This window comes from Vitis riparia, chromosome 12 (genome assembly GCF_004353265.1).
Source record: "Vitis riparia cultivar Riparia Gloire de Montpellier isolate 1030 chromosome 12, EGFV_Vit.rip_1.0, whole genome shotgun sequence".
In the NCBI taxonomy this organism is placed as follows: domain Eukaryota; kingdom Viridiplantae; phylum Streptophyta; class Magnoliopsida; order Vitales; family Vitaceae; genus Vitis; species Vitis riparia.
This window is the reverse complement of record NC_048442.1, coordinates 18933881-18960325: the sequence shown is the minus strand read 5'-3', so window position 1 is coordinate 18960325 and position 26445 is coordinate 18933881. Positions and strand designations below refer to the sequence as shown.

The window sequence follows — 26445 nt, the reverse complement described above, 5'->3', positions numbered from 1 at the left end:
GGATTTCACTATCCTATGATATTTTGACAGTAACATTGCGGTTGTCTTATGAAGTTGGATCTTGGTATTAAAGACAAGTTCTTAGTTCTTACTATATGGAAATGGAAGATGCCGTTGAAAATTAAATGACACATGTACGGATTAGGTGGACATATTTAAAGAAAATGATCCTCTTAATTACAAAACCGTTATTGAAAACATTTTTTTTTTTTAGAATTGAAAATAATTTCTTTTAGTTAAGATAGAAGAAAAAAAATTTTAACCATGTAAACATATTTTAAAGTCATAAAGAATTATTGAGTTTAACACAAATGTTTATATAGAAGGAAACATGTCATTATAAATGATATGATATGATATTTGATATTTGATTCTTACATAAGGCTTTGAAAGTCCGTTTAGTAGTGATTTTAGAAAACGAATTTTTAGTTTAAAAAGTGTTTTTGAAAAAAAAAATTATGTGTAATAAAATTTAGAAAACGCTTTTTAAAATCTGAAAAATCGTTAAGTAGAAACATTACCGAATGCACTCTTATAAAATACGTTTGATAGTGATTTTAGAAAGTGTTTCTAATCTTTTTAATACTTGAAATTTTTTATCTTTAAAGCATAAGAAAGAATAGAAACACTTTCTAAAATCACTTATCAAGTACTTATTCATAAAATACTATAAGTGATTTTTCAACATTATAAGTTATTTTTCAAAATTTAAGTGTTTCCTAAATTTTGTCAAACATATAATTTTAAAAAAAATACCTTTTTAGTTAAAATCGCTTATTAAAATCATTGTCAAATAGACTTTTTATTTGTACTACCCCATCAAATATGTTTATTTATCCATATGATCCTCGTAATACCATGGATATAAGAATAATTTTATGTTCTTTGTTAGCTGTGATTGTGATATCTTGTATCTGATAAGAAAAAAAGTTTTTGACACTATATATGTTGTAAACTCATTTTAATAATATAAATATGTTTTAAAATCACGAAAATTTACTGAACTTAAAACAAACAATATTTATATAAAAATGAGCAAATCATTACAAAACCATACTCAAAACTATTTTCAAAAATTGTTTTTTGAGAAGGCTCACAAATAGAATCTAAGGGTTTGTTTGGTAACTATTTTCGAACACGAATTTATGTTCTTGAGAATAAAAAAATAAGAAAATACATTTAACAACTATAAATTATTTTCTGTTTTATGTTCTTAAGAACAAAAATATGAAATTTGTAAAAAATATTTTTTAAGTGTTTTCTATTATTTTTACTTATTTTATGAGGATTGTTTTATAAAATAATTATATAAATATAAAAAATAATGAAAAATAAAGTACTTAATATAAAAATTATTTTTAAAACCTATTTAAAAATATTTAAAATAATTTTAAAACATTTCTTAAATAAACTTTTATTTGATAAAAACATCATAAAACAGTTACCAAATAGACCGCCTCGACAAACTATTGAAAAGTTGGAATGAAAAGGATATGTTTAAATTGATGGTCTTGTGGAAAGGAAATTTTGCCAAAATATATAAATTATAAAAGAATTTTATAAACTTGTATGAATAACGACTTAGGAGGAAAGGAAATGAGATTCTCCGGGAAAGAGAAAGGAAATTGATAGGAATAACTTTCCCCAACTGTCTACAACATACTAGCTTTCTTGACTTCAAAATTGGGAAAACACCTTCGATCCCCGAAATTGGAATGATTCCAATTGAATTCATCCAACCTGAATGAAGTAAATATGGCGTAGAAAAACTGGGCACGTGGTAGACTTACGAGTGCAAAGCTTGTTGATGAATGAATCAACTTCTAGATGTGGATTCTAGAATCTTCATTATTATTATTTATTTATGTTCAACTTACAATTATCACTCGCTAATGAGTAGTTTTGGAAGATTTATTTGAAAAATGTTATTGATTTTGCCTTTTGTTTTTTGTTTTTATTAATTATACAAAAATCTAAAATTCATCTTCGGGATTTCTAACATCTTTAGAGAGGTTTAGGTAATGTCTATTTTTTAGTAAAAAAAAAAAATCAAAATATTTTATTTTTATTTATTTAATTAAAAGTAATATATTAATAATAGATTCATTTTAGTCATGTTATTCGATATTAACATGTTGTTTTTAATTGAATAAAAAAATCGAATATTTTAATTTTTTTTATTTAATTAAAAAACAAACATCATCTTATAAATATTTTTTTTTTTCAAAAATATGATTTCCGTTTTCGATGCGTACAAACTTTTGGTGAGTAATACAATGCTACAATAGGTAATTTGGTCATAACAGTGAAACACCCTAATCAAATCGAAAAGTAACTTGATCGTATTTGGGAAATATATTGATGTGATTTTTTTATTTTTTAACTTAATCGAAATAGGTTGCATCTTAATTAGGTTTTTTTTAAAAATGATATGATCATATTTTGGGTAGATAACTTCATTCGATTGCTTCTCAATTGGATCAAACGAATCTAATCACTAAAAATTAGAGGTGTCATACCTTTGATGACACATTAGCTCCCCTTTAGCCCCTTTTAAAGTAAGGTATTGTTATAATATTCTTTTCAAATGATTATTTTCCCACATCATCAACTTCCTAATGCTAATATAAAAATAAAAAAAATAAAAAAATAAAAAAAAAAAACTTCCTAATGCTAACTTGATATGTATGCTACATACATCTTGAGTATCTCCAACTCATTGTCTTTAACCTTTCGAAATTAGTCAAATACTCTTGGAACTTCCATTGAGAATGAAAATGAAAGGGCCATTTGAATGGCTGTTTTCTAGTGGCACTTCAATGAGCCCAAAGAGAGCTGAGCATTCAGAAAACTCCCTTTTAAGTTTCATATTGGGCTGATAGGCCCACAGCCCAATTTGCATCCAAACATGAGAATTGGGTGTGGAAATGAAATAAAATAATAATAATAAGAAGAAATAAATAAATAAATGATTAATTGATTAAAAATGGTGAAAACATCCTAAATTTGTAAAACTAATCTTCCCATTTTTTAACTTGAAGAGCAACCCATTCTTGGTATAAATACCTTTCAATATTTTCATTATTTATACGTGTGTTTTAAAAGAAATGTTATTTAGAAAAATATGAAGACATTTTTGTTAAAATATGTATTTTTTTAGGTTGAAAAAAAATGAAGGATTAGTTTTTCAAAATGGGATATATTTCAACCCTTTTAATTGGTTATCCCATAAATAAATAAATAAATAAGTATGCAAATGAAATCGAATTCTTTATTATTTCCAATATTTTGTTACCAAATCTCTGCTTATTCCGTATCAAAAAAACACAAACAAAAAATAAAAAACTTGATCCCATCTAATTACTCCATCCAAGAATTTCGATCCCAAATTCCATTACAACAATCAAATTTTCATCCATGCCCATATGTACCAAAAATTGGTTATTTTCCTCCTCCATAATGCATTCACAAATATTTATTCAATTAATTTGCTATTTAGATGGTGTTCATTTTTTTTTAATAAAAATCAAAATAAAAGTATCCTTAATAAATATATATTCAATCAAAATAATAATATTATAATAATCCGTATCTAACAATGTAAATATGTGTTTATAAGATCAAGAGTGCTTCATATCGGGATATCCAAAATGTCCCGTGAAATAGATAAATACCCCTCAATAAAACAAATCCCCTACATCAAAGTCGGGATTTTAATATCATTTGTAATAATTTATTCTTAATTATATGCATATTATCTACTATAAGGCCAAATAAGCTCATAAATTTAAAATGCGTTAGGAGTAGAAAAATGTTATCTTCTGAAGTATATAGATGCTATAATCCATCTGCCCTGGCATTGTGCTTGCCGTGACCATTGGGGTTTTCAGAGAAACACATGGCAAACTGTATCATGTGAGGCAATTTTCTAAATTATATTAGTTTAATAAATTGAGGTTCAAGTTTCAAAGAGATCTGTAGCAATTTTTTTGTGAAAATAAAATTGGTGAATCATGGTGTTTCCGCTGCTTTTATTTAAAAAAACTGAAAATGAACACCTTCCAATGCAAAATTTTCCCGGAAAAGCGTTTCCCGGAAACTATCCCTGGAAAATTTCTACCCACCCTCCCCCGGCGCCAAACACAATGAGCTCTCTCGCTGCCCATCCCACAACCCTACGCCCAAATGCCTCCAAATTCTAAATCACCTCGGTAAGCGTTTTTCAGAAATTCCCACAACTCCCGCCACACTCAACTACCATAGCACACATCCCAATGAAATCCACAACCTTCGCCACTAAACTCCCATCACCTTAGGGTTAGGGGGGTTCGATCTCCAATCCGCTTCAGATCACATCGAAACTCGAGATGGGATTAGGGTTTTAATCAGCTTTCGTTTTCCCAGCACCTATAAATCTGTCAGTTTTTAGGGTCGACGACAAGAAGGCGCTCAGAGTAACTAATGGGGCTAGGGTTTGTTCTTGATCAATGCTTTCATGTGGGTTCAATCGGGGTTTCAAAATTTGTTCAGTTTCACAAATTGTCATTTCTAGGGTTTGTTTTCTAATACTGGGTTCCATTATTGTTCTATCAATTGTTCATTTCCAATGTGTTCTAGCAAACTTAAATTTGTAAACATTTTTTTTCCTTGTAGATTATTCATTTTCTAGGGTTTCGATCTAGGATGTTTTTCATCTGGGTCCCCGTCTAAATTGTTTGGTTTCAGGGGTTTTGATCTGGAGTGTTGTTGATGAATGGCTCCATCTCTGTTCTTTGTGATATGTATTCTCCATTCATTGGTCACATTAACATGTGGGTCTTTAATAATGTTCTATCTCAACGAAATCTCAGTGCTGGGTCATGGCACAGAAACAGCTAGAAAGCTCTTGGGTTCAACACCCCATGACCAATTGTTGATCCAAATATCTGACTCTTTCGCTGGTTTGCTTCTGTTTATGATTGGGTTTTTGCTATTCATGGTGGCCTTTGTGAAGGACAGAGAGTTTCAGAGCTTCTTTGCTAAAGGGTGTGTTCTTCTCCATGTCTCAATGGCTCTTTGGAGGGTGTGCTTTGAGAGGAGGCTTGAAGATTTGGCCTGGGATTGGCCTAGGCAGGTGGCTGGGGACTTGGCCTTGGCTCTTTCATGGGTTTTCTTTCTTGTGTATTCTTGGAGGGAGAAGTATGATTAATGGATGATTTGGGTGCAGAATGAATCAGAATTCAGGGATTTGTGAAGTGGGAATTTGGTTTCTTTTTTTTTTTTCCCCTTTGTTTGTAAGGTTGTGGCATGAAAGCACGGCTCAAAGATGTATATATTGGTGATTGTGTAGTGAAAAGAATTGAAAAGCCCTTGATGGGTTACATATTGTGTTCTACCATTTGAACTTCTTCCAAATTTTGTAACAATGTTTCATGCCAGGGCAAGTGGAAAGAAAAAAGTAAACTTCGTTAATTGACCTCCGGAGCCGGAAAATGTAAGGTGTTATGTTGGATGATGTTAATATGATATTACTTTTATTTGAATAAAAAAAATTAAATATTTTAACTTTTTCTATTCGATCAAAAAACAAATATCATCTAAGTCTTAAGTGAAAATTGAGAAATTGATCGGATCAATCCACTCTTAGTAATTATAAAACTTTATTAAAGCTTATTTAGTTCAATCTATCCATTAATAGAACATTGGTTCAATTTCCAAGCATAAATTAATGACCCCGATTCAACCAAATTTTTCCTCCAAAACCCATAAGACTAAACCTCTTCAAAACTCACAACCCTGAGAGCCTCTTCAAAATTTCAAATGCATACATGAACTGACGCAAGCCTAAAACATGATTGGACCGCTTCAAGTACTTTTGGGCACCCTGTTTCTGACCAGAAGACCAGAGGTACAGGTCTAAGGCCCACCATCTTGTGAAGCAAGCAAAGGAATCAAGGAATCTATAAAGTAGTAACCTAGCCGCGTTGAACATGACTAGTAAGTAGTAACAGAGAAGGAACCTCCCAAATGTTTTTTGAAAAAATTTCTCACGTGAACTGACCGACAATAACCATTAGAGTTAAAGGCTTATCCTAGTTGGCCATATTGGTGTATGAAAACATACTTTAGCCATGGATATTTGGACTCAAAATAAAATAAATCCACTTTGAAATTCAATTATTGTCGGGGCAAGATCGATTTAATAAAACTCAATTATCCAAAACCCGGAATCAAGGTACAAATAAATGAGATTAAAATATAAAAAATGTGATAAAAAATTATACAACAAAGATAAGATGCAACTACAAAACATTAGGATACAATAAGATGATAGACTCGAAAGCAAAGTAATGAGACTAGGTGGCTTGAGAACAAAGGCTAAAAGAATCTGCAAGGTGTAAAGTCACCAATGGCCAAACAGGGTATAGGAGAAGGACACTACCAATCCATGAAATGAAACCTTTTAGCCTTTTTAAGTCCAAAATTCCCAAATGCTCTGAACCCTCCATCATTTTCACTATTCCACCCCTCACCATCTAACCCACAAGTAAAGTTAGGGAATGCCCTCACCGTCATCCAAAGCGCGTACTCCACACGCCCCACTCAATCACACATCACATTCCACCCACTCTCCCCACAGGGGGAGGGATGTTCCACTACAATTCTCATCCATTCTTTTTAACCACATTTGCCTAGAGATCGAGCGTGAAAGATTAACCACCGAAACCAAACAGGCCCCAAAACAGAGAAAGTGGTCGAAAAAAAATATTCTAGAGAGAGAAACCCAAGCAATCGTCCATGGCAGACATGGGGCGAGAGGAGGAAGAAGAAGAAGTAAGAACCCCATCTTCACCACCGCAATCACAATCATCACATATGTTGATACTATCGATTCTAAGCAAAAGGAGAACGTGGGTATGTCTCTTCATCCTGGTATACGCCGCCCTTCTCTTCTTCTCATGGAACCTCCTCAAGACCATCCTCTCCTGGTATAATAACTCCATGTCTTCTTCATCTCCTCCATCGTCGTTTGGGTGGCCGGCCCTGTACGCATCAGTCCTGCTTGGGGTTGTCTTTGGCCTTCTTTCTATGGTGGCCGCCCTGGCCGTGGCTGTGCCGGCCACTCTAGTCACCTGGATCACGATTCTGGTTCTTCTGACCTTCTGTGGGAAGCCAAGGAGGACTCTGGTGGTTGAGGGCAGGATGATCACTGCTGAGATTACAGGGTTTGTGCTCAAGATCTTGTTGAAGGAAGGGAATGTTGTGGCTGCTATTTGTGCCGTTTTGGGCTACTTTGCACTTGTTAGGAGGAGGGGTGAAGTTGATCTGGATAAATTTGGTTGATGGGTTTTGGGTGTTTGGTTGCCTGGAAAATGGTGGTTTTAATGAAATTTTGGGGGGCCGCGGTGCGGCGCGGGGGGTTGGTGTGGCGTGGTGGATGGAGATTTCGAAAAGTTTGCTCTCTCTCTTGTAATACTGAATATTGGGTTTTGAAATGTAATTTTTTTTGGGGTATAGTTTGTAGAATTAGTTTCCAGATTACTCTTTCTGGGTAGGGGCTTATGAATGATAATTATCTGTAGAACTAAAGAAGAAAGAGTTAAATGAAAAAGCATTTTCGTTTATTACACTTTGCCCCTACCCTATGGCATGTTTTTGCACATTACTCCCCCAAGTTCAAAATTGAGTAATGTATTCTTCATCCTTTATAACGGGTACGTGTGATCGGGGGTAAAATAATCATTTCATTTCAAAACACCAAATCCCAAATCTAAGCCCTCTTCTTCCTCCTATCTTGGAATTTTCCTAGAATTTCGGTGAAGAGGATTTCAAACCTTATGGTGATCGGAACGAAACTCAAAAAATTTTATAAAAAAAAATAACAATTTATTAAAAAAATCACTTCAACTAATTCAAATAGTCTCTTATTCAAAATTTATACAGGAAAAAAAAATCAATTGTTTTTTTCACCAACTAAATAAAGTGTAAAACCCACAAAAATAGCAACAATCAAACAATCATAACACAACATCTAGATCACAGAGTACATAAATACAACATAGAGTTAGGGTTAGGGTTGGATTTCGTTTTCATGTTATGCTTTCGTTGTAGGGTTAAGAGTTTTGTTTTGATGTTTTTAGAAAATTGGAGGAAACTTTGGGGGAAATTTGGGGAAAAATCAAGCTTTTTGAAAAAAATCCAAAGCACTTACCCATACAAATTTCCAATAGAAAAGTGGAGAAGAGAGAAAGAGTGAAGATACAAGAAGAAGAAAAAGAAGAGGAAGAAAAGGAAAGTTTAGAAAAATAATGCATCATCACCATTTTCTTGTAATTTTCACTCCCTAGAATGCTTTGGTTGCAATTTAGGGATTCAATTGTGCTTCAACTGCAATTTGGGGAGGAAGAAAGAAGAAAGAGGAGGATAACAAAGGTAGAAAGGGGCTTAGTTAGGATTTTAAAATAAAGTGACACTTTTACCTTCACTTAAATCAGTCACGTGGAGAGCACATGCGCCTTCCATCCAATTAAGGTAACACTGTCAATCAAAAAATGTACATTGCATGCAACTCATGAAGGATACATTACTCGATTTTAAACTCAATTGGGTAATATGCAAAATATACTATAGGTTAGAGGGGTAACAGTGTAACAAACCCTTAAAAATATTTATTAATTATATTATATTTGGCTTTGTTAATTTAAAAATACGTATTTAGTGTTTAATTATAGCTTGAAATGAAAATAATAAATGAAAAGGATATGAAAAATATTTGAGGAAATTTTAAACTAAGAATGAGTCTTGACCACATGAAATGTAAAAAAATCTTCGTCACATTTGGGTGTAAAATTATTTGAGATCTTATTAATATAATGTCGATTACAAATCCACATTATAGGTTAGGAAAATATTGAACGATGATTTCACTAGCTATTGAAGTTTCAATTTCGATCTTTAAAAGTCTACAAGGATAACAATATAAATATATGAGATAAAAAAAATATAAACAAATAAGATAAAAAAAAAAAAAAAAAGACAAAATTAAGATTTTGTTTGACAATGATTCTAAAAAGCATTATTGATCTAAAAAATGTTCTTGAAAAATAAATAAATAAACATTTCATAAAATTTAGGAAATACTTTTAAAATTTTGAAAATTACTTATAGTATTTAAAAAAAAAAACCACATAAAGCGTTTTCTAAAGAAACACTTGGCGGATCATTTTTTTGAAAACATTTTTGGAGAAAACAATTCCACAGCTGCACATTAAGTTCACATATGGACTTAAATTAAGTACAAATGAATAGATTCGAGGTGAATTAAAAACAATAAGATCAAATTGTGTACATTACATATTATGATTTATTCATTAAACACATTATCTTTTAGTTTTACCACTTCATATCATCTTTATTCTTATATACTGCAATTAAAATTTTACATAAACATTAAAAATAAATAAAATATATTGAAATATTTTTATTTTTTTAATCATTTTAATTATTCTTTCACATATTTTTCTTTCCTTTATTTTCATGATCTTTTTTTTAATATATAATATAATTATATTTTTTATGATTGAAAAAATTAACATTCTTAACTTACCTTTGAGAAGACTTCATTTTTGCTTAATAAGCTTAATCTGGATTAAAATTAAAAAAAATTAATATTCTATTTTTTTTAATAGAAATATAACTAGTTATTATTCATAAGACAACCATTTCATATTTACTGTACTAATACTTTTTGTATAATAAAAAATGAACATTTTATTTGTCTTTAAACTTCATTTGTAATGACTCGCTCCCAAACATGTAGATATTGTCCGCTTAGGACCCTCACGGCTTTAAAATGAATCTACATAGTTAAGAGAAGTTCATCCTTATATAGAGTCAAAAAATTCATTCCCTATTTGATGTGGGATATCACAAAACACCCTCTGTGTAGACATAACGTCCTCATTGTCTCCCACGAGATTGTAGGGCTAAACAAACACATACCTCATTTACATTCAAAGCAGACAATATTTACACGATTGGATGTGGATTGTTACAAATGGTATCAGAGTCAATCTCCGACCCTAGTGTGGGGTTTTATTTGGCTCCGTAAATGGTGTTTGTCTGTTTGACCCCATAATCCTATGAGACATAACGAGGATATTGTGTCTGTATTGAAGGGTGTTTGTGATGTCTCACATAAGATAAAAAAAAAAAAAAAAGAAAGTTCATAATGCTATATAAGTATGAGCTTCTTTTAATTATGTATACGTGTTTTAAAGTAATGATTTGGTCAAAAGCAAACAATATCTATATGGTTGAGAGTGGGTTATTATAATTGGTATTAGAGCCGATATTTGACCCCGGTGTGGGGATTTGTTTGACCCTGTAGAGGGTGTTTACCTGTTTAGCCTCATAATCCAATGAAGATATTGTGTTTTTTAGTAATGACTCATGCCCAACTATGTAGATATTGCCTACTCTGGGCCTAAATGGGCCTTTTTGGCTTTAAAATGTATCTTTAAGATTAAGAGAAACTTATACTTATATGGCATTAGTAACTTTCTCTCTTATCTAATATGAAATATTACAAACACCCTCCCCCATGCAAACACCCTCCTCGTAGGGGGTATTTGTCTGTTTGACCCCACAATCTCGTGAGACACACGAGTACATTGTGTTTGCATGAAGGGGTGTTTATGATATCTCAAATTGGATATAAGAGAAAGTTTTTGATGCTATATAAGTATAAGTTCTTTTTAACCTTGAAAACGTGTTTTAAAGCCATGAGGGTCTCTTTAGGCCTATAACGAATACTATCTATACGATTAGGTGTAAGTCGTTACAAATGCTATCATAATCGATCCCTGACCCCGATGTGAGGGTTTGTTTGACTTCATGAAGGGTGTGTCTGTTTGGCCCCGTAATCCCATGGGATAGAACGAGGATGTTGTGTTTGCATTGGGGGGAGAGAGGGGGAGAAGGGGAAAGGTGATTGTGAAATCTCATATCGGATATGAGAGAAAGTTTCTAGTATATAGATAGGTATATGTTCCTCTTAATCTTGTAGACGTGTTTTAAAGCCGTGAGGACCCATTTTGGATCAAAACAAACAATATCTATATGGTTGAGTACAAGTTGTTACTTCATCAGTTAGAAATTTTATTCTTTATTTTTCCAAGATGAGTAAAATTTCATAAGTTCATGGACATTGTCTCAAATAATAAATGTAGGCTTCATAAAGATAAATATGATATATGGTGACATTAAAATATATATATATATATAGAATAAAATAAGAATTTTAGGATAAATTAGAAAGGAAGATATTAATAAATAAGAAATAGGCTATCATAAATATAAGGATTTTAAGTGAGATAAAATAATTTTAAATTTTATTTTATTTTTTATCTTTTATACTTATGGAGTTAATTTGGCATTATAATAATAAGAGATAAAGAAATGAAATGACTTAATAAAAGAGATTGGATTGTTAGGATAACAGGTGACAAAATATTAGGAAATGAAAGAGGATTCTTTTACTTAAGATGATATTTTTCCAATAAGAATATGATTATATTATGAAAAATGTGATAAAAAAAATATCATACCCCACAAATTTAAATTTCAAAAGCTTCACTTATATTAAAAGAACAATCAATGTATGGATAAGGAGAGAATTCATAATGTTAATTATTTCACAATTCAAAATAATGACTCACTAAGTGGTCATACACTCAACCACATACCATAAGGTACCATTATATAAATTGAAATCACATAACTTTTAAAATAAAGTGTCATATTTAAATAAATTCTAAACAAGTACCAAAATTTGTTCCTAAATTAAACCACCAACAACTAGAAATTTCCCACAAGGTTGCCCATGGTGAATATTTTGTTTTTTAATTATGATGTTGGACGAGTTTATATCTTTTTTAGCATATTTTTAGTATTAAATAGGAGCAATTAATTGTTAGAACTCTTTTGGAGTTCAAGCCCGAAAATAAAATGGAAAAGAGAGGCTTGGGAGGAATCTACTAGAATAGGGTAAAAAGAAGAACAATCTATAATTCAAAGAGAAAATGATTAATCATCTTGAGCTGGAACTTTTGGAATGTCTAGAAAAATCATTCCAACACCTGGATCATGCATATGATATTTCTAAGGATCTAGATGTAATCATGGCGAAAACATTTATAATAAAAAAACTTAGATTTAGATATTATAAAAACCATACTTTTGGATATGGATGTTCCCAGATTTTATTGATGTATGGATATAAAATACCCTACGATCTTTAAATGACTGCACACCTTGAGAGGGAGACTTTCTGGAAGACCACTTTTTAATAGTTGAATCTACATGATCCTAAATCATTAAAAGAGTTTTATATAGACTTCCGTGTGAGATTGAGTAACTTTCCTCAATTTAGGTTTAAGTCACTTAATTCAACTCATTATGTCCTAATTAATTAATTAACCATTCTATATTTTAATTAATTAATTAGTCCAATTCAAAAACACTAAAATTAATCATAAAATCATATGCAACTTTGGACACTAAAAAGTGTACCAACTAACCTTTCCCGATCGGGCTCTAATCAACTAGTTGACTAGTTGTTGGACATGGGGGTTTGATTGAACCTCGATCAGGAAAGCGGTACTCTCAATCGAGAAAGGATTTCCCTCTATTAGGAGAGCAACCTTTATAGAAGATAGAACATTTTTGCATCATTTGACCAATCCTCAATTTGGAAAGGGCAACCAATCGATCGATTCCCTAATCGGTTGAGCCGATTTGGTCCTACCCTCAATTTGTTGGGTCTTTTAAGCTCCAAAATCAATTTGTCACTCTAATTTTCTTTTAATACTTAGGAAAGGTCTTTAAGTACCTTAGTGAGTCAAGTTTAAGAAAATTTGCCAAAGGTTTTGAAGTACATTCCCGAATTTGAATAAAATTGAACTTTAAAGCTTAATGAGTATGAAAATGATGCATGAATAAATTAACTTTATCAAATAACTTTAATATTTATAACTAAAAATCAAGTAATAATTTTTAACTGACGCATAATTTCACTTAAAATCATTAAGGAATAAATATTAAAATTTATTAAATACCCTTTTAATTATAAAACTAACAATAATTCATTAAAATTATTCCATTAATAATTTAAATTATAAATGTCACTTTCTAAAGTAATACAATTTTACTAATTTAGTGGAAACCTTATCATTAAAAAATCCAATTACTATAAGAAAAAAGGTAATTAGAATATAAAAAAACATGACATGATATAAAAATTGTAATTATAGTAAAAAAAAAGTTATTAAAATACCAAAAAAAAAAAACTAATCTATAAAATTTCATAGATAAAATGTAATTGATACACTTTTTTTTTATCAACCTTCATGGTCGACCCTTCTACACAAACGTATCTACAAAATTGGATTGAATTTGGGCAATAATTTTTTATTTTTAAAAAGTAGAAGTCTTTGCTTGCCATGAAATCAAGGGAGAAATCAAAGGGAATTATCAATTTAAAAGTCATACTACTTGTCAAATCATAAGATTACGTGACAAATTTTGGCATTGATTTTAGCATCAAATCCATTGTCGGTGGACAAAGTGTTTTGTCTTTTGCTCTTTTTATTGATGGGATTAAAATTTTAAGACTTTAACGCTTTGATATTTCCATATTCACTTCTTCTTCAATCTTCGTCACTTCCAAACCTCAGCCGGTTTGGTACGGAAAATTAATAAAAAAGAAAAAAATTATAAAAAAAATAATTATCTAAGTTCATTATAAAAAATATGAAAAAAAATCAAATATAATTAAAATTATATTTTAAAATTATTTAATCTTTATATAATTAAAGAAAATAAGTGAAATAAATTTTAAAAAACATGTAAAATAATTGTCGAATTTAAATTTATTATTTATTTTTCTTCAAATTTTTTGATGCCAAACATAGTCTTAAAGTTTTTTTTGGTCTTTTTAATTTTTTAGTTGACAAAAAAAAGAAGAAAAGTTTATCACCTCAGTATTTTTTGTTCTAAAATCTAAATATCTAAATAGAGTTTAATATCATTGAATATTTAGCAAAAAACCCGAGTATTGCAATAGCTCGTAATACCATTTTTTAGCTTCTGGGATCTGTTTAGTAGTTCAAGATCCCTCATACAACTGGAATCACTTTTTATTGATTTACTTTTTTGGGTATCTTAAAAATATCTATAAAATTAATTGTTAAAAATTTATTTTAATTTTAAAAATAATAATTTTATATATTTCTAATTATCCTACAATACCATAATAAAATGTTTTTTAAGATGTCTTAAGAAATAAGAAAAAAATGGATAAAAATAAAACTTATTTCATTTTACAGATACTAGCCTTTTAATTAATCTGATTTATAAACATATGAAATTATTCTATTTTAGTTTATTTCATAAGGTGAGTCAATGGACCGTTGCTCAAATGAAAAAATATGTTGTCTAAGCCGTAGATTTTTGTACTCATTCTTGGCCACTGTCGGTGGGGATTAATAAAATACGAAGTTGTTTCTATTTTTGGAATATTCATATACCATTGGATAATCTATTATTATTATTATTATTATTATTATTAAAAAGGGTCCCCTAACCAAAATAGTTGATTAGTTTATAAATGGCTTTAGAACTTGTTCGAAGAGGCAAACTACTTCATTAGGAAAGAAAAGATGATGACTTTCATTATGAAAATGATGGGACCAAATTGCTTTTTAAAGATTTTTTACACACAATCATGTAGATATTTTTTTGCTCTAAAGCCAAAAGATCTCTTGCACAAAATATTATTTGCTCTAAACTCAAAGGGTCCACCCCCTTCCCCACATGTAGTCATGCAAACATAGGAGAGTTCCTTACATCCAACCAGATATTGTTTACTCTAAATCCAAAGAGTTCACCCCCTTCCCCAATGCAGTTATGCAGACACAACATTCATATTATGTCTCATAACATCGGGGTCGAAAGATCGATTCTTATATCATTTATAATGATTCACATTTGTTTATATAGATATTGTTTGTTGTGAATATAAAAGGACTTTCATAACTTTAAAACACGTTTATATAGTTAATAAGAGTTCATATAGCGTCGAAAATTTTTCTTTTATCCAATATGAGATATCACGATTTGGATGAAATTTTGATAAACGATAAAACATTTTATTTTAAAAAAAATAAAAGAAAATAATATAACTATCACCTGATTATGACTATTTTGTTTTTTTATCATGACATATCATGAGTAGAAAACTTTCTAAAACTTTCTAGATTTTTCTTTGACATTTATATTAGGAGGGTATTGAAATATATTATGAATATGGATGCCCCTCTTTCAATTTTGGTATACCTAATATGTAACAATTTATAGTCATCCTTTTTGTTTGGTAGTGATAGACATGTGATAAGGAGGATTGGTTTGTAGGGTCCAATCCCACTATAGGACAGTTTTGTCCTTGCTCTAAAGTGGGTCTCTTTATACATTTTTATTGAACACAGAAAGATATGAGCCCTCATCTGTAAAGGAAAAGAGGAAGATGAGTAAAAATAACCATGTCTAATGTGGCCAAGACAACCCATATTCTCCCTGGATGCCACAAATCTTCTGAAAAAAGGAAAAGGTATTAAATTATAATTTTAAAAATAATTTCCATTGGCCTTTTTTATAGTTGTTTTAAATTGAGGACTTCAATGTGAAAGGGACCCAATTCATTACATAGAATAATGAAAACCATTTTGATGATTGACTTGGTTTGACTCATTTTCAACAAATTTATCAATTTTTTTTATTTATTTTTTAAATAACATTTGTGCTTCCTTACTTGGGAAAAGGTTTTATTTTATGAATTCTCTTTTGAAAATATTTTTGGAGAGGGTTAGAAAATAAAAATAAAAATAGAAAGAAGCTTTGAGTGTGTAACCCAAAAATATTTTTGTTTTCTATTCTTAAGAACATAAAATAGAGTGTTTATAGACACATTTTTTTAATTATTTGTATTTGTTTTATGATGATTGTTTTAAAAATTAATTATATAAAAATATAAAACAATTAAAAATAAAGTACTAGATATATAATTTATTTCTAAAAAATATTAAAAACATGTTAAAAATATTTCAAGTTTTTAAACATATTTTTATTCTATAAAACATCATAAAATAATTTTTAAAAATTAGTTTTAAGACCTATTTTGAAAAATAGTTACCAAACAGGTCCTTTACTTCTTGAATAAGTGGACTAGATTGACTATTTATTTTTTCCATCATAAATATGGACAAGATTAATTATAATTATATCAAATCTATTCGTGGTCTATGTTCATCTTGTATTCCATTTGATAAAGCCATCAAATTAATTTGATTAATTGTCTAATTAAAGTTAAGAATTAAGAAAAACTAAAACTAAACAGATGGATATACTATTTTTCGGCTATTAAGCAAGAGTTAAAAAAGAAATTAACCATTTGATAATTTTTTTTTCAAAAACAGTTTTATATAATAGTTTTTAAAAACTGTTTTGTAAAAGAAATGTTTGTTTAGAAATATAAAATATTTTTAATATATATTTAATATTTTAAAATATGTTTTAAAAATGATTTTTATATATAGTATTTTTTTAATCATTTTATATATATTTGTATAATTATTTTTTAAAATGATCATCACAATGCAAGTGAAAACAATAAAAAACAATTAAAAGATGTTCTCTGAAAATGTCATATTTTTTGTTTTTAATAACAAAAAGATAGAAAATAATTTTTAGTTATCAAATGTGTTTTCTTGATTTTTTGTTTTAGAGAATAGAAAATTGTTACAAAAAATAGTTATTAAACAAATCCTAAATTCTTATTTTTTATTCAGCATCATACTTGGATAAATAAGACCCGTTAGTCAAACCAACATGATCGATATCATTGTTATGGATACGTTTTTTCATTTATTGAATATTATTTAGAAAGATCTATCATATGATTAAACTACTACCATATCTTGAAAAGCTCAATAAATTATTGTGATTAGGTAACAATAAAAAATATTTACTTTTGTTTGTGTGATAAAGTTTTGGTCCAAGAGCTTCAAGGAGGATACCTAGTGGATGGTGTCCATGCAAATTATTAGCTTTTAATTATGAATTAGCTTATCTTTGGAAGAACAAAAGGAGGTGGTTAGAGGGTGGAAGGTCTTATTCTAAGTCTAGTGGGTTGTACCCACCAATTAATAATAAAAATCAATACATTATTATATAAGACAATATTGTTAAAAGCTAAACATCATGAATTTTTTCAACCCTAATCCCTTAAAAAATTTGGATCTCCAAACTAATTAACAAATGATGGCAATATGATGTGGGGGAGGAGTGGGGGGAGAAGAAGAATCATTCCTCACTTGTTCAAATCACCAAACAAAAGCATCTATTTTTCTTTCCCCTTCAACTACACTCCAAGCCCATCCCATCTAATATTCCTCATATTCAAGTAAAAATCAAGTAAAGTTGAAACCCCCCATCCCCACCTCCATAAATGTATATTATTTAAAAAAATTATGAACCCATTTTTCACAAAAAGAAATTTTAAAATTATGATATTTTCATAAAAGTTTTAAAAGAAAAAAAAAACATGTACATTTTTGTTAAAAATGAGTATTTTTTAGGTTGATAAAATGTGAAAGATTAAATTTATAAATATGATATTATTTTATCCATTTTAATCAAATATACCTTATTTTTTTAAAAGGGCAAATTTTCCATTTGTAATCAAGGTTGTACTTGTTCTTTGTTTTAGGAAAAATAATATAAGAAATAAATAATTTGTCAACCCTTTTTTGTTTAGGAGTTATTTGGTACCATAATCTTGTTTTGAACACCAAAAGTTTTTATACTAAGTGGGTTAAATACATGCTACAAAAATTTTAATTTTATTGAAAATGGGTTTGAGATTGAAGTTTTAAAAAAATACCAAATCAAACCAAAAGAATTATTTTCATATTTTTTTCATTCTAATCAACAAGTAATTTAGGTCATGTTTGGCAATTGTTTTTAAAAATAGTTCTGAAAAATAATTTTTGAAAGTTGTTTTATGATTTTTTGTAGAACAAAAATTTGTGTGGAAACTAAAAATATTTTTAACATATTTTAAAAATAATTTTTATATTAAATGTTTTATTTTTAATCATTCTATATACTTATATAATTATTTTCTAAAATAATCTTTAAAAAAATAAGTAAAAGCAATAAAAAAATAATTAAAAATATTCTTTGAAAATACTGTGTTTATGTTTTTAAAAATAAAAAATAGAAAATAATTTTTTTATTACTAAATTTGTTTTTTTTTTTTAATAATAGAAAACCATTCTTAAAAATAGTTACCAAATAAATCTTTATTTTATAAAACACTTGATTTCAAAGAAATAAACATATCACCATCAACCAAAACTCATAATCATATTATTTGACTGATTCTTTGATAATTTGGAATCCCTTTTATTTCATTTTGACGACAATAAATTGATATTTGACCATTTCACTTTCTTCTCTATAACAAAAACCAAATAAATATTTTATTTTAAATAGTATAAAATATTTTCTAATCTCTAGAATAACCTGAAAATAACATTGTTCTATACCTTGATAAAGATTGCCAAAATTGTTTAATATTGACAATAAATTGTGACCTTTATTTATTTATTCATGTTTTGACCTTTCTAACATGAAGTTATAAACTACTTGACCCGTGATTAGTGGTACTACCAAAGTTGATTTTGTGGAAGTTGGTAGAAGAGAAGGAAAACCGTAGAATATTCGAGTACTTGTAATTTTAAAAAAATGTACGATAAAATCTAAGTTGTTAAAAGATGTTATAAATATATAGAATTAAATACAAACTAATAAAATTAAGGTACAAAACGATGAATCTTAACTTACATAAAAAAAAAAATCAAATTATGATTCATATTGATTTTTGATCGGATATTTTTCCAAGAAATCGTTATGAATAACAAATGAAAATGTAATGATTATTTTAAAACTTTTATATTTTTTGTAACTTTATACTTTTTTTTTATTGAAAATAAGTAAAAAAAAAAAAACTATTTTTTATATTTAAGTTTTTAATAATTGTTTTAAACAAAAAAAAAAACCTTCAAACGTGCCATTTAATTTTTTGGGAGCAGCATTATATAGTGGAAATTTCCAAAAGAAAGGGGGGAATGGGGAAACTGCACAATGAATCCAAGGAGGGGTGTCATTGAATGGTATAGGAAATTACTGATCTGTGTAATATATATTTTATGGTATTGAATAATGGCCAGGCAAATAGTAAATACCACAAAAGAGGGGATGACATAAAAGTCATAATTATACAGAATCTGAATGGAAAAAGAGGACATGAGGTGAGAAACCTTTTTTAAACTTGTACAGATTTTAAGGAAAACTGGTTGAGAAATGAGGAGTCCGTGGCTCTATATGGCTGTTGTTGAATAAACTTCTGTTGTAGATTATTAAAATTGAAGAAAAAGGTTGTGGGCGCAGGGGTCCAGATCTACTAACCAACACTCTTGACACCAACATTCCACCACACACTCACACTCACACACCGGCATCTTCTTCTTCCCCAATCATCTCTTTTACAGTCTTGTACAGGGGAGACTTGTTAGGTGTGCTTTCCTTTTCCATTTGTACTCATCTTGCTCATTTCTCCCACAAACCCGTCTTTATCTCATATTATCATATTACTTTATGATTCCAAAAAATCAGGGCAGTTACATATAAATCTACCTTTCTTTCTCTGTGTGTATGTGTTGCAGTTTGCGAAGGGTTTGTGATGCTTTGAACATAGTTGAGAACTTTGGGTTTTGAGTGTCTTGCATGATTTTTTTTGGGTACCCTTTAGAGAGTGAGATCTGGGTGTCCTAAGAAATAGTTGTTGTACACATTTGTTTCCATCTGGGTGCTCTAAATTTGGGGCTACACAGATCAGAGGTACCAAATTTTCATCTAGGTGTTACTGTTTTTCTCTGGGTGTGAATTTCAAGCTCAAAGGGTGTTCAAGAATCTTTCTAATTTGTGCATTTTTGCCTTCTTATCATCTTAAGGTACCGTAACATTCATATGCAGAGAGAAAGAATGATGGCAGGACATGGGTTGTTTTACCCAATTATTGGGTTTGCATCAGTCTTTGCATTCATCTACATGTCTTTTGGAGACTTGAAGATCAATTTGTCTGAAGAAACAAAGATGAGCTTTGTGGGGAGGAATGGTACTCAGTTCATGGTGGATGGGAAAGTGTTTTACATTAATGGGTGGAACTCTTATTGGTTGATGGACCAAGCTGTGGATGAGTATAGCAAACCCAGGGTCAGGGCGATGCTGCAGGCAGGGGCAAAGATGGGTCTCACTGTTTGTCGCACTTGGGCATTTAACGATGGAGCCTACCATGCTCTCCAGATCTCACCTGGCCGGTTCGATGAGCGAGTCTTCAAGGTATAAGAGTTTTCATGGTATTCCTACTTGTGTTCTTTGCTCAGATAAATAAACTGCCATGTGATTTCAGTGCAAAATCCCCAAATGCTTGTCTGATTTCTTAAGCCCCTGTTAGATTCTGGGTTTCTTCCAAACTCAATTTTGGGGTTGTGGGGTTTTAAATTTGATTTTATCTTAGTTGGAATGCTTGAAATTTCTGGTTGTTTTTAAGATATGATCAGGTATCTGAATGAATTGAAATGAGAGTGTTCATCCACGGAGTAGTGAACTTATGGGGCAACAGTACTTTAACAGGATACATATGTGGATTTTGCTGGTGTGACCCCAAAAATGCAATAAATGTATTCTTGTTATTAGGTAATAGATTTGGTTGAGTGATAATGGCAAGTCAACAATGACTTAGCCTTTGTTTGCAATCCTTTGATTGTAGGATCCTTTATTTGTCATCCCCTAATTGTAGGATTTTTTGTCTGTATAGTTGACTAGTCCATATGTCACTCCTTTAGTTTAGGCTGATTGTATTGACAGTCTTGCAAGCCATTTCTCCTATTACATGAGGTCTTTCCAAGAGAACAGAATATGTGCTATTATCATTTTCATATACACTTTTCAGTTTTTTCTTCACACTAATTTCATATTGAAGCCCATGGCTTCTGAAGACTGTTCATTAGTTACCTGATAAACATTGCCTGAACACTTGAATTTTCATTTGTTAAGCTCTACTTAAACTTGAGATGTGTAATGATCTTGTATTGCTTTCCCTATTCTTGGTTTTCACTGTAATAAGTAACTGGATACAATTGCAGGCTTTGGATCATGTCATTGCAGAAGCAAGGAAACAGGGAGTCAGGCTGCTCCTCACCTTAGTTAATAACTTGCAAGCATATGGTGGGAAAACTCAGTACGTCAATTGGGCATGGCAAGAAGGCATTGGTTTGAGCTCCTCCAATGATTCATTCTTCTTTGACCCATCCATCCGTATTTATTTCAAGAATTATGTCAAGGTAATATGTTCATCCCATAAAAGTCTCTATTTTTTAGGACAGGAATGCCTAATAGCAGCCATAGTTGAACCCATTTAACTTGAGGATCCTATGGAAATTGAATCAATCAGTGTTGCAGTTGAAAACACAAGTTGCTGGTGGTATGAGCAGAGATCAGTGTGAATCACTTGGATACATGAAAGTGAGGTTGTATGTTTAGTGCATGAATTGCAGTATGGATAAATTAATAACAGAAGAGCACTGACCAGGTGTTCGTGACTAAAGAAGGGATACTTTCAATCATCATAGTAGGACCCAGCCAATCTTATTATCAATGGGAATGAATTTTCTTCAAGGATTTGTATTTTTATCTTCATTAATGTTTGTGGCCTAATAGGAGTTCAAGTTCATGATTGAAGAGAGTAATGCTGTAGATATAGGGTTGTGAATTTTAATGCATTGAGTATAGTTTTTAGGCATACTGAAGAATTTATGATTTGGGAATTATTTAATGTGTGGCAATGTGATGAGAATACGATTAAGATATGAAATAGTAGTTTTGCAAAGAGAGTTTTGCCCACTTATATATTTTTACATTTGCAGGCTGTGTTGACAAGGAAGAACTCCATCACTGGGATTGAGTATAGAAATGATCCCACCATCTTTGGATGGGAATTGATAAATGAACCCCGTTGCATGTCCGATGCTTCAGGTGACACTCTCCAAGTAAGTCATGGACTCATTTTATCCTTGCACTGCTGTTTCCTTGGTTCTGTTTTAATGGGAATTGGTTAGAAAGTATTTTTGTAGTTTGTAAGGTTGAATTTCATCATGGTACAGAACTTTCTCGTTACCTGTAAAATATCATAGATCCTGTGTATAGCGTGAATTATTGTTGAGACAGAAACTACTTTGATGAGAGCCACTCTTAAATTCAGTTAAGCTGAATTTTGGGGGACTCCTTTCAACAGGAATATGTTTTACCTATAGACTCTTTTCTTATGGTTGTTGACTGAATATCATATATTAATTAATAAATGGCATGGAATTGCAGGATTGGTTAGAAGAAATGTCAGCTTACGTGAAATCAATTGACAAGAAACATCTACTTACCATAGGCCTCGAAGGATTCTACGGTCCAAACTCCCCCAAAAGGCTCACTGTGAACCCAGCAGAGTGGGCAGCAACCCTTGGAGCTGATTTTATCCGCAATTCCAAGATCTCAACCATTGATTTTGCCTCTGCTCATATCTATCCTGACCACTGGTAAAAATTTATCACAGAAAATTGTATACAATGCCAAGATTTGAAATTCAATATATGGGAAAATGAGCTGTTTATTTGAAAGGAAAAACAAGCATTATTGATAAATATTATGCGAATTTTGATGACATATGGTTTATGTATGGAACCCATCTCCTAACAGCTTCCTTCTATGTCAAAACTGAAACTGGGATGGGATGTGTTGACTCTGATGGTATATAGGCTCAGTTTCAATATGGCTGTGCATGCCCTTGAATCTGTTTCTATACCTTCCGAAACGTTTATCTTTTACCTGATTGTATAATTGCCTAGAAACCTAATTGATCCCTTTCTTTCTGATAGGTTTCATGGTCAAGAATTTGAAGCTGAACTAAAATACGTCTCCAAATGGATGCTGTCTCACATTGAAGATGGTGACAAGGAACTGAAGAAGCCTGTCATGTTCACAGAATTTGGGTTCTCAACCGATAACAAGAACTTCCATCCATCTAAGCGAGATCGGTTTTTCAACACTGTTTTCGATGTCATGTATCAATCTGCAAGGAAAAATGGGGCTGGAGCAGGTTCCTTTGTTTGGCAGTTCCTGGTCGGAGGAATGGAAGAGTATAACGATGACTTTGGGATCGTTCCATGGGAAAGACCAGCAACTTATCGGCTGATAACTGAACATACATGCAGGCTGGCGAGAATCCAGGGAGGACTGGCTCAACAGAAGGCGAGTTTGAAAGATTTATGTTCAAGGAGACGATGAAAGCAACGCCATTCTTTTACCCGAAAATATTCACTGCCCTTGTGGGAGAAAAGAATTCAGTGGTTTGAGGCTTGAGATTGTTTGAAAGAGAGATTCAGGTCAGGGGTTTGAGCCATGTTCTCCTGTTCATACAGATAGTATAGTTGAAATTTAATGAATCAGATTGTGAGTATATAGTGATTATATTACAGACACTGCAATAAAATGCAGGAATTTGGAGCTAGTAAAGAAAGATGGATCAATGTGGAAGGACACTGGGATTTGTAGAATTAGGGTTTAAAAGAACACAGCTTGCTCCATTTCCCAGTCTGCTTGCAATTTGTCCCTGACATCAACTTTTTGGTCTTTCAAAATGATTGTAATGGAGCTTTCGGCTATCTTACTAGCTATAATTGGACCATCAATTCATTAGTTACTGGTACTTTTTCTTATTATCATTATTTGGGAAGCAAGTGTTTGTTAGTACAGAAACCAGAATTTGAATTTGTTTTTCTGTTAACACGTTTTCTTAGCAACCAAACAGAGCAGAGAAAAGCAACAAGAGGATCTGGGGAAAATTAAAGCTTGAATTCCCATGAAAGCTGATTGTGTCTCAAACTTCCATTTTCTCACATGGTGCTTCTTAGAACTTCCATTTTCTCACATGGGTGCTTCTTAGAAGATCTAGAAACAAACTTCAAAATTAAAACACAATCAGGACCCTGTACTCATTTTGTTTAAGATCATTACAGATGATAGATTAAAGAAGAAAACTGATTATCAGAGGTCACAACTAGCTCGATTTTCGCTTTGATAGCCTAGGTGAAGTTCTGGGTGATGAACTGATCCCACTGGTAGGAGAACCCTTTTTCTCTCCACTGCCTTTACTCTCGTCTCCCTTCAATTTCTTACCCCTAGGGCTTGATCTTCTCGCCTGTTCAACCACCTCCATAACACCGTCGTTAGAGTTGTGCTCCTCGGACCTCCGGCTTCGAGTCCGCGTCGCCACCGAATTCACTGGACCTCCCCCAGTTTTGGCCGAATCAGCACTAATAAACCCTTTCCCTTTCACGTTCTCCGGGGCTACCTTATCAAAATCATCCCCAAGCTTCCTCGCCAGCTTCCGCCGCACCAACTCCTCTTCATCATCTTCCTCATCGTCATCCACCACTAAACGCCGCCGCTTCACTGCCACAGGAGCCGGAGGAGGCGAAACACAAGGCGAGGAGGGAGACAACCGCTCTCCGCCAACGCTATCGTCAATTTTAACGGCGATGCTTGGAGGCGAGCCCTTGGCAACTCTCTTGGCTTTCCTCATGAGCCTTTCGCGCTCTTCTCGGAGCTTCTTGATGCTGCCTTCGATGCGGCCTTGGAGTCTGTGGCGCTTGAAGTTTAGGCCACCCATGGACCAATGAGCTTCCTCTGCCCATGAAAGAAACGGATCGAGAACCGGTACAGGCGGATCAACCCGGGAAGAGTTGAACTTGACGTCGGTGTAGATGCGGGGGCGGGGAAGACTGCCACCGTAGAATTTTCCGGGGCCGAGCGGCACAACCATGGCTGTTGGGCGGCTATTGGGAGATTTAGGGTGGCAGAGACGTGGGTGAGATGGGAGGTGTGGTTGATCTGGCGTGCATACATATATATAGAAATCGCGGTGGCCGCGGCGATGGAAGAGTTTGGCGGGAAGTTTTGGCGCCAACGTAAAAAAAAAAAGTGGGGAAGTGGTTCCGCGGGCGGCGAGACTGATGTGGTGTTTTGAGGTTAGGGCTTGGTGAAACTTGAAAGTAGCCCCATGGGTGAAATGGGCTCCGTCCAGGGTCCAATGGTCCATGCTGAGAGGCCCATTGGGCCTTTGGCCACCACCATGCTAGAGATCCATTGGGCCCTTCCATACTCTTAGATGTGGGTCCCAAGCCTACATCCAATCTCTTTAATTAGCACTTAATATGGTGGTCATTCACCACTTTATTTACGCCACTCCCCATTGAACGTCAAACATATTAGAACAATATACCTTATTAAAATCTTGCTAGTAAAAAATCTCATGGGAAAAATTTAACAAAGAAAAAAAAATACAATATTTTTCTAATTCTTTATACTACTGTTAATTCTTTATACTATTCTTGGTTTGTTATGATAGGATTGTCTCCTTCCTAGTAAAACTCAATAGGACAAAACCTGGACTAAGGAAAAAAAAATAGAATACATTAACATCATTTTATAAACATACTCCCCTCCTAGTAAAAGTCAATAAGACAAAATCTGGATAAAGGGAAAAAAAAAGAGTATAATACATTAACATCATTTTATAAACATAATCCCCTTTATGTTAGTATATTTGAGTCGACACATTCCAATCTTGTGTATCAATCTCTTAAAGGTTGAGGTTGACGATGACTTTGTGAATAAATTTATTAGATTGTCACTTAAGTTTATTTGTTAAACATCAATTTTACCACTCTTTTAGAATTCATGTATAAAAAATAATTGTGATAAAATGTGTTTGGTTTTATCTCATTTAATATAACCCATTCTATCTCTACAATGCATGCAACATTATCTTTATATATTATTGTTAGGTTACATTTGATAGATGAAAGTCTATATGATTCTTGATTATGTTGAATTATAGATCTTAGTCATATACATTCACAATTTGTTTCATGATTTGCGAATATTTTTGAACGATTTGAAGATGTGGCTATCACCGTTTGTTCGACAGATCCCCATGAAATAATAGTACAATTATGATTAAACACATATCTTGTTTGAAATTTAACTTTATATAGGTTGAAAAGGTATTTGCATATGCATATTCAAACAATTAGAACTTTGATTCTCTTTACTTAAATAACCCTATATTAGTAGTTTCATGAAGATAGTGCAATATATATTTGATACAATTCCAATGGTTTTGGGTTGGAGCGAAATTATATCTCGCTAATAAATTAACAAAAAAAGCAATGT

The 26445-nt window shown here is 31.7% G+C and overlaps 4 protein-coding genes across 7 annotated transcripts; 3 read left to right on the top strand and 1 right to left on the bottom strand.

Annotated features, from left to right (window-relative positions):
* The first annotated feature begins 3904 nt into the window (after window positions 1-3904).
* LOC117926311 lies at window positions 3905-5377 on the top strand. Its single transcript, XM_034845398.1, has one exon. The coding sequence runs from the start codon at window positions 4754-4756 to the stop codon at window positions 5186-5188; it is 435 nt and encodes a 144-aa protein (XP_034701289.1). The 5' UTR covers window positions 3905-4753; the 3' UTR covers window positions 5189-5377.
* A 924-nt stretch (window positions 5378-6301) lies between these two features.
* On the top strand, window positions 6302-7609 carry LOC117927250. The gene has a single exon (XM_034846703.1). The coding sequence runs from the start codon at window positions 6778-6780 to the stop codon at window positions 7321-7323; it is 546 nt and encodes a 181-aa protein (XP_034702594.1). The 5' UTR covers window positions 6302-6777; the 3' UTR covers window positions 7324-7609.
* Window positions 7610-19479: 11870 nt separating this feature from the next.
* On the top strand, window positions 19480-23944 carry LOC117926626 (mannan endo-1,4-beta-mannosidase 2-like). Of its 4 annotated transcripts, none has more exons than XR_004653198.1 (7): window positions 19480-19998; window positions 20112-20499; window positions 21306-21503; window positions 22086-22208; window positions 22537-22748; window positions 23088-23594; window positions 23707-23933. XR_004653198.1 is itself a non-coding variant. In XM_034845794.1 (7 exons), exons 3-7 carry the CDS (start codon window positions 20128-20130, stop codon window positions 23494-23496), a joined length of 1314 nt encoding a protein of 437 aa, XP_034701685.1. In that variant the 5' UTR covers window positions 19480-19673; window positions 19824-19998; window positions 20112-20127; the 3' UTR covers window positions 23497-23944. The 4 variants fall into 4 exon arrangements, 3 of the variants coding, with proteins under 3 accessions (XP_034701685.1, XP_034701686.1, XP_034701684.1); XM_034845794.1 differs by having other exon boundaries at window positions 19480-19673; window positions 19824-19998; window positions 23088-23944; XM_034845795.1 differs by having other exon boundaries at window positions 19480-19673; window positions 23088-23944.
* A 134-nt stretch (window positions 23945-24078) lies between these two features.
* On the bottom strand, window positions 24079-25122 carry LOC117926627. The gene has a single exon (XM_034845796.1). It carries the CDS (start codon window positions 25031-25033, stop codon window positions 24269-24271), a length of 765 nt encoding a protein of 254 aa, XP_034701687.1. The 5' UTR covers window positions 25034-25122; the 3' UTR covers window positions 24079-24268.
* Between the last annotated feature and the right edge of the window lie 1323 nt (window positions 25123-26445).

Coding starts and splice junctions, on each gene's coding strand:
- LOC117926627 (XM_034845796.1), bottom strand. CDS start 25,033: ATGGTTGTGCCGCTCGGCCCCGGAAAATTCTACGGTGGCAGTCTTCCC.
- LOC117926311 (XM_034845398.1), top strand. CDS start 4,754: ATGGCTCCATCTCTGTTCTTTGTGATATGTATTCTCCATTCATTGGTC.
- LOC117927250 (XM_034846703.1), top strand. CDS start 6,778: ATGGCAGACATGGGGCGAGAGGAGGAAGAAGAAGAAGTAAGAACCCCA.
- LOC117926626 (XM_034845795.1), top strand. CDS start 20,128: ATGCAGAGAGAAAGAATGATGGCAGGACATGGGTTGTTTTACCCAATT. Junction 21,504..22,085: donor ATTTCAAGAATTATGTCAAG/GTAATATGTTCA, acceptor TTACATTTGCAG/GCTGTGTTGACAAGGAAGAA. Junction 22,749..23,087: donor CATATCTATCCTGACCACTG/GTAAAAATTTAT, acceptor TCTTTCTGATAG/GTTTCATGGTCAAGAATTTG.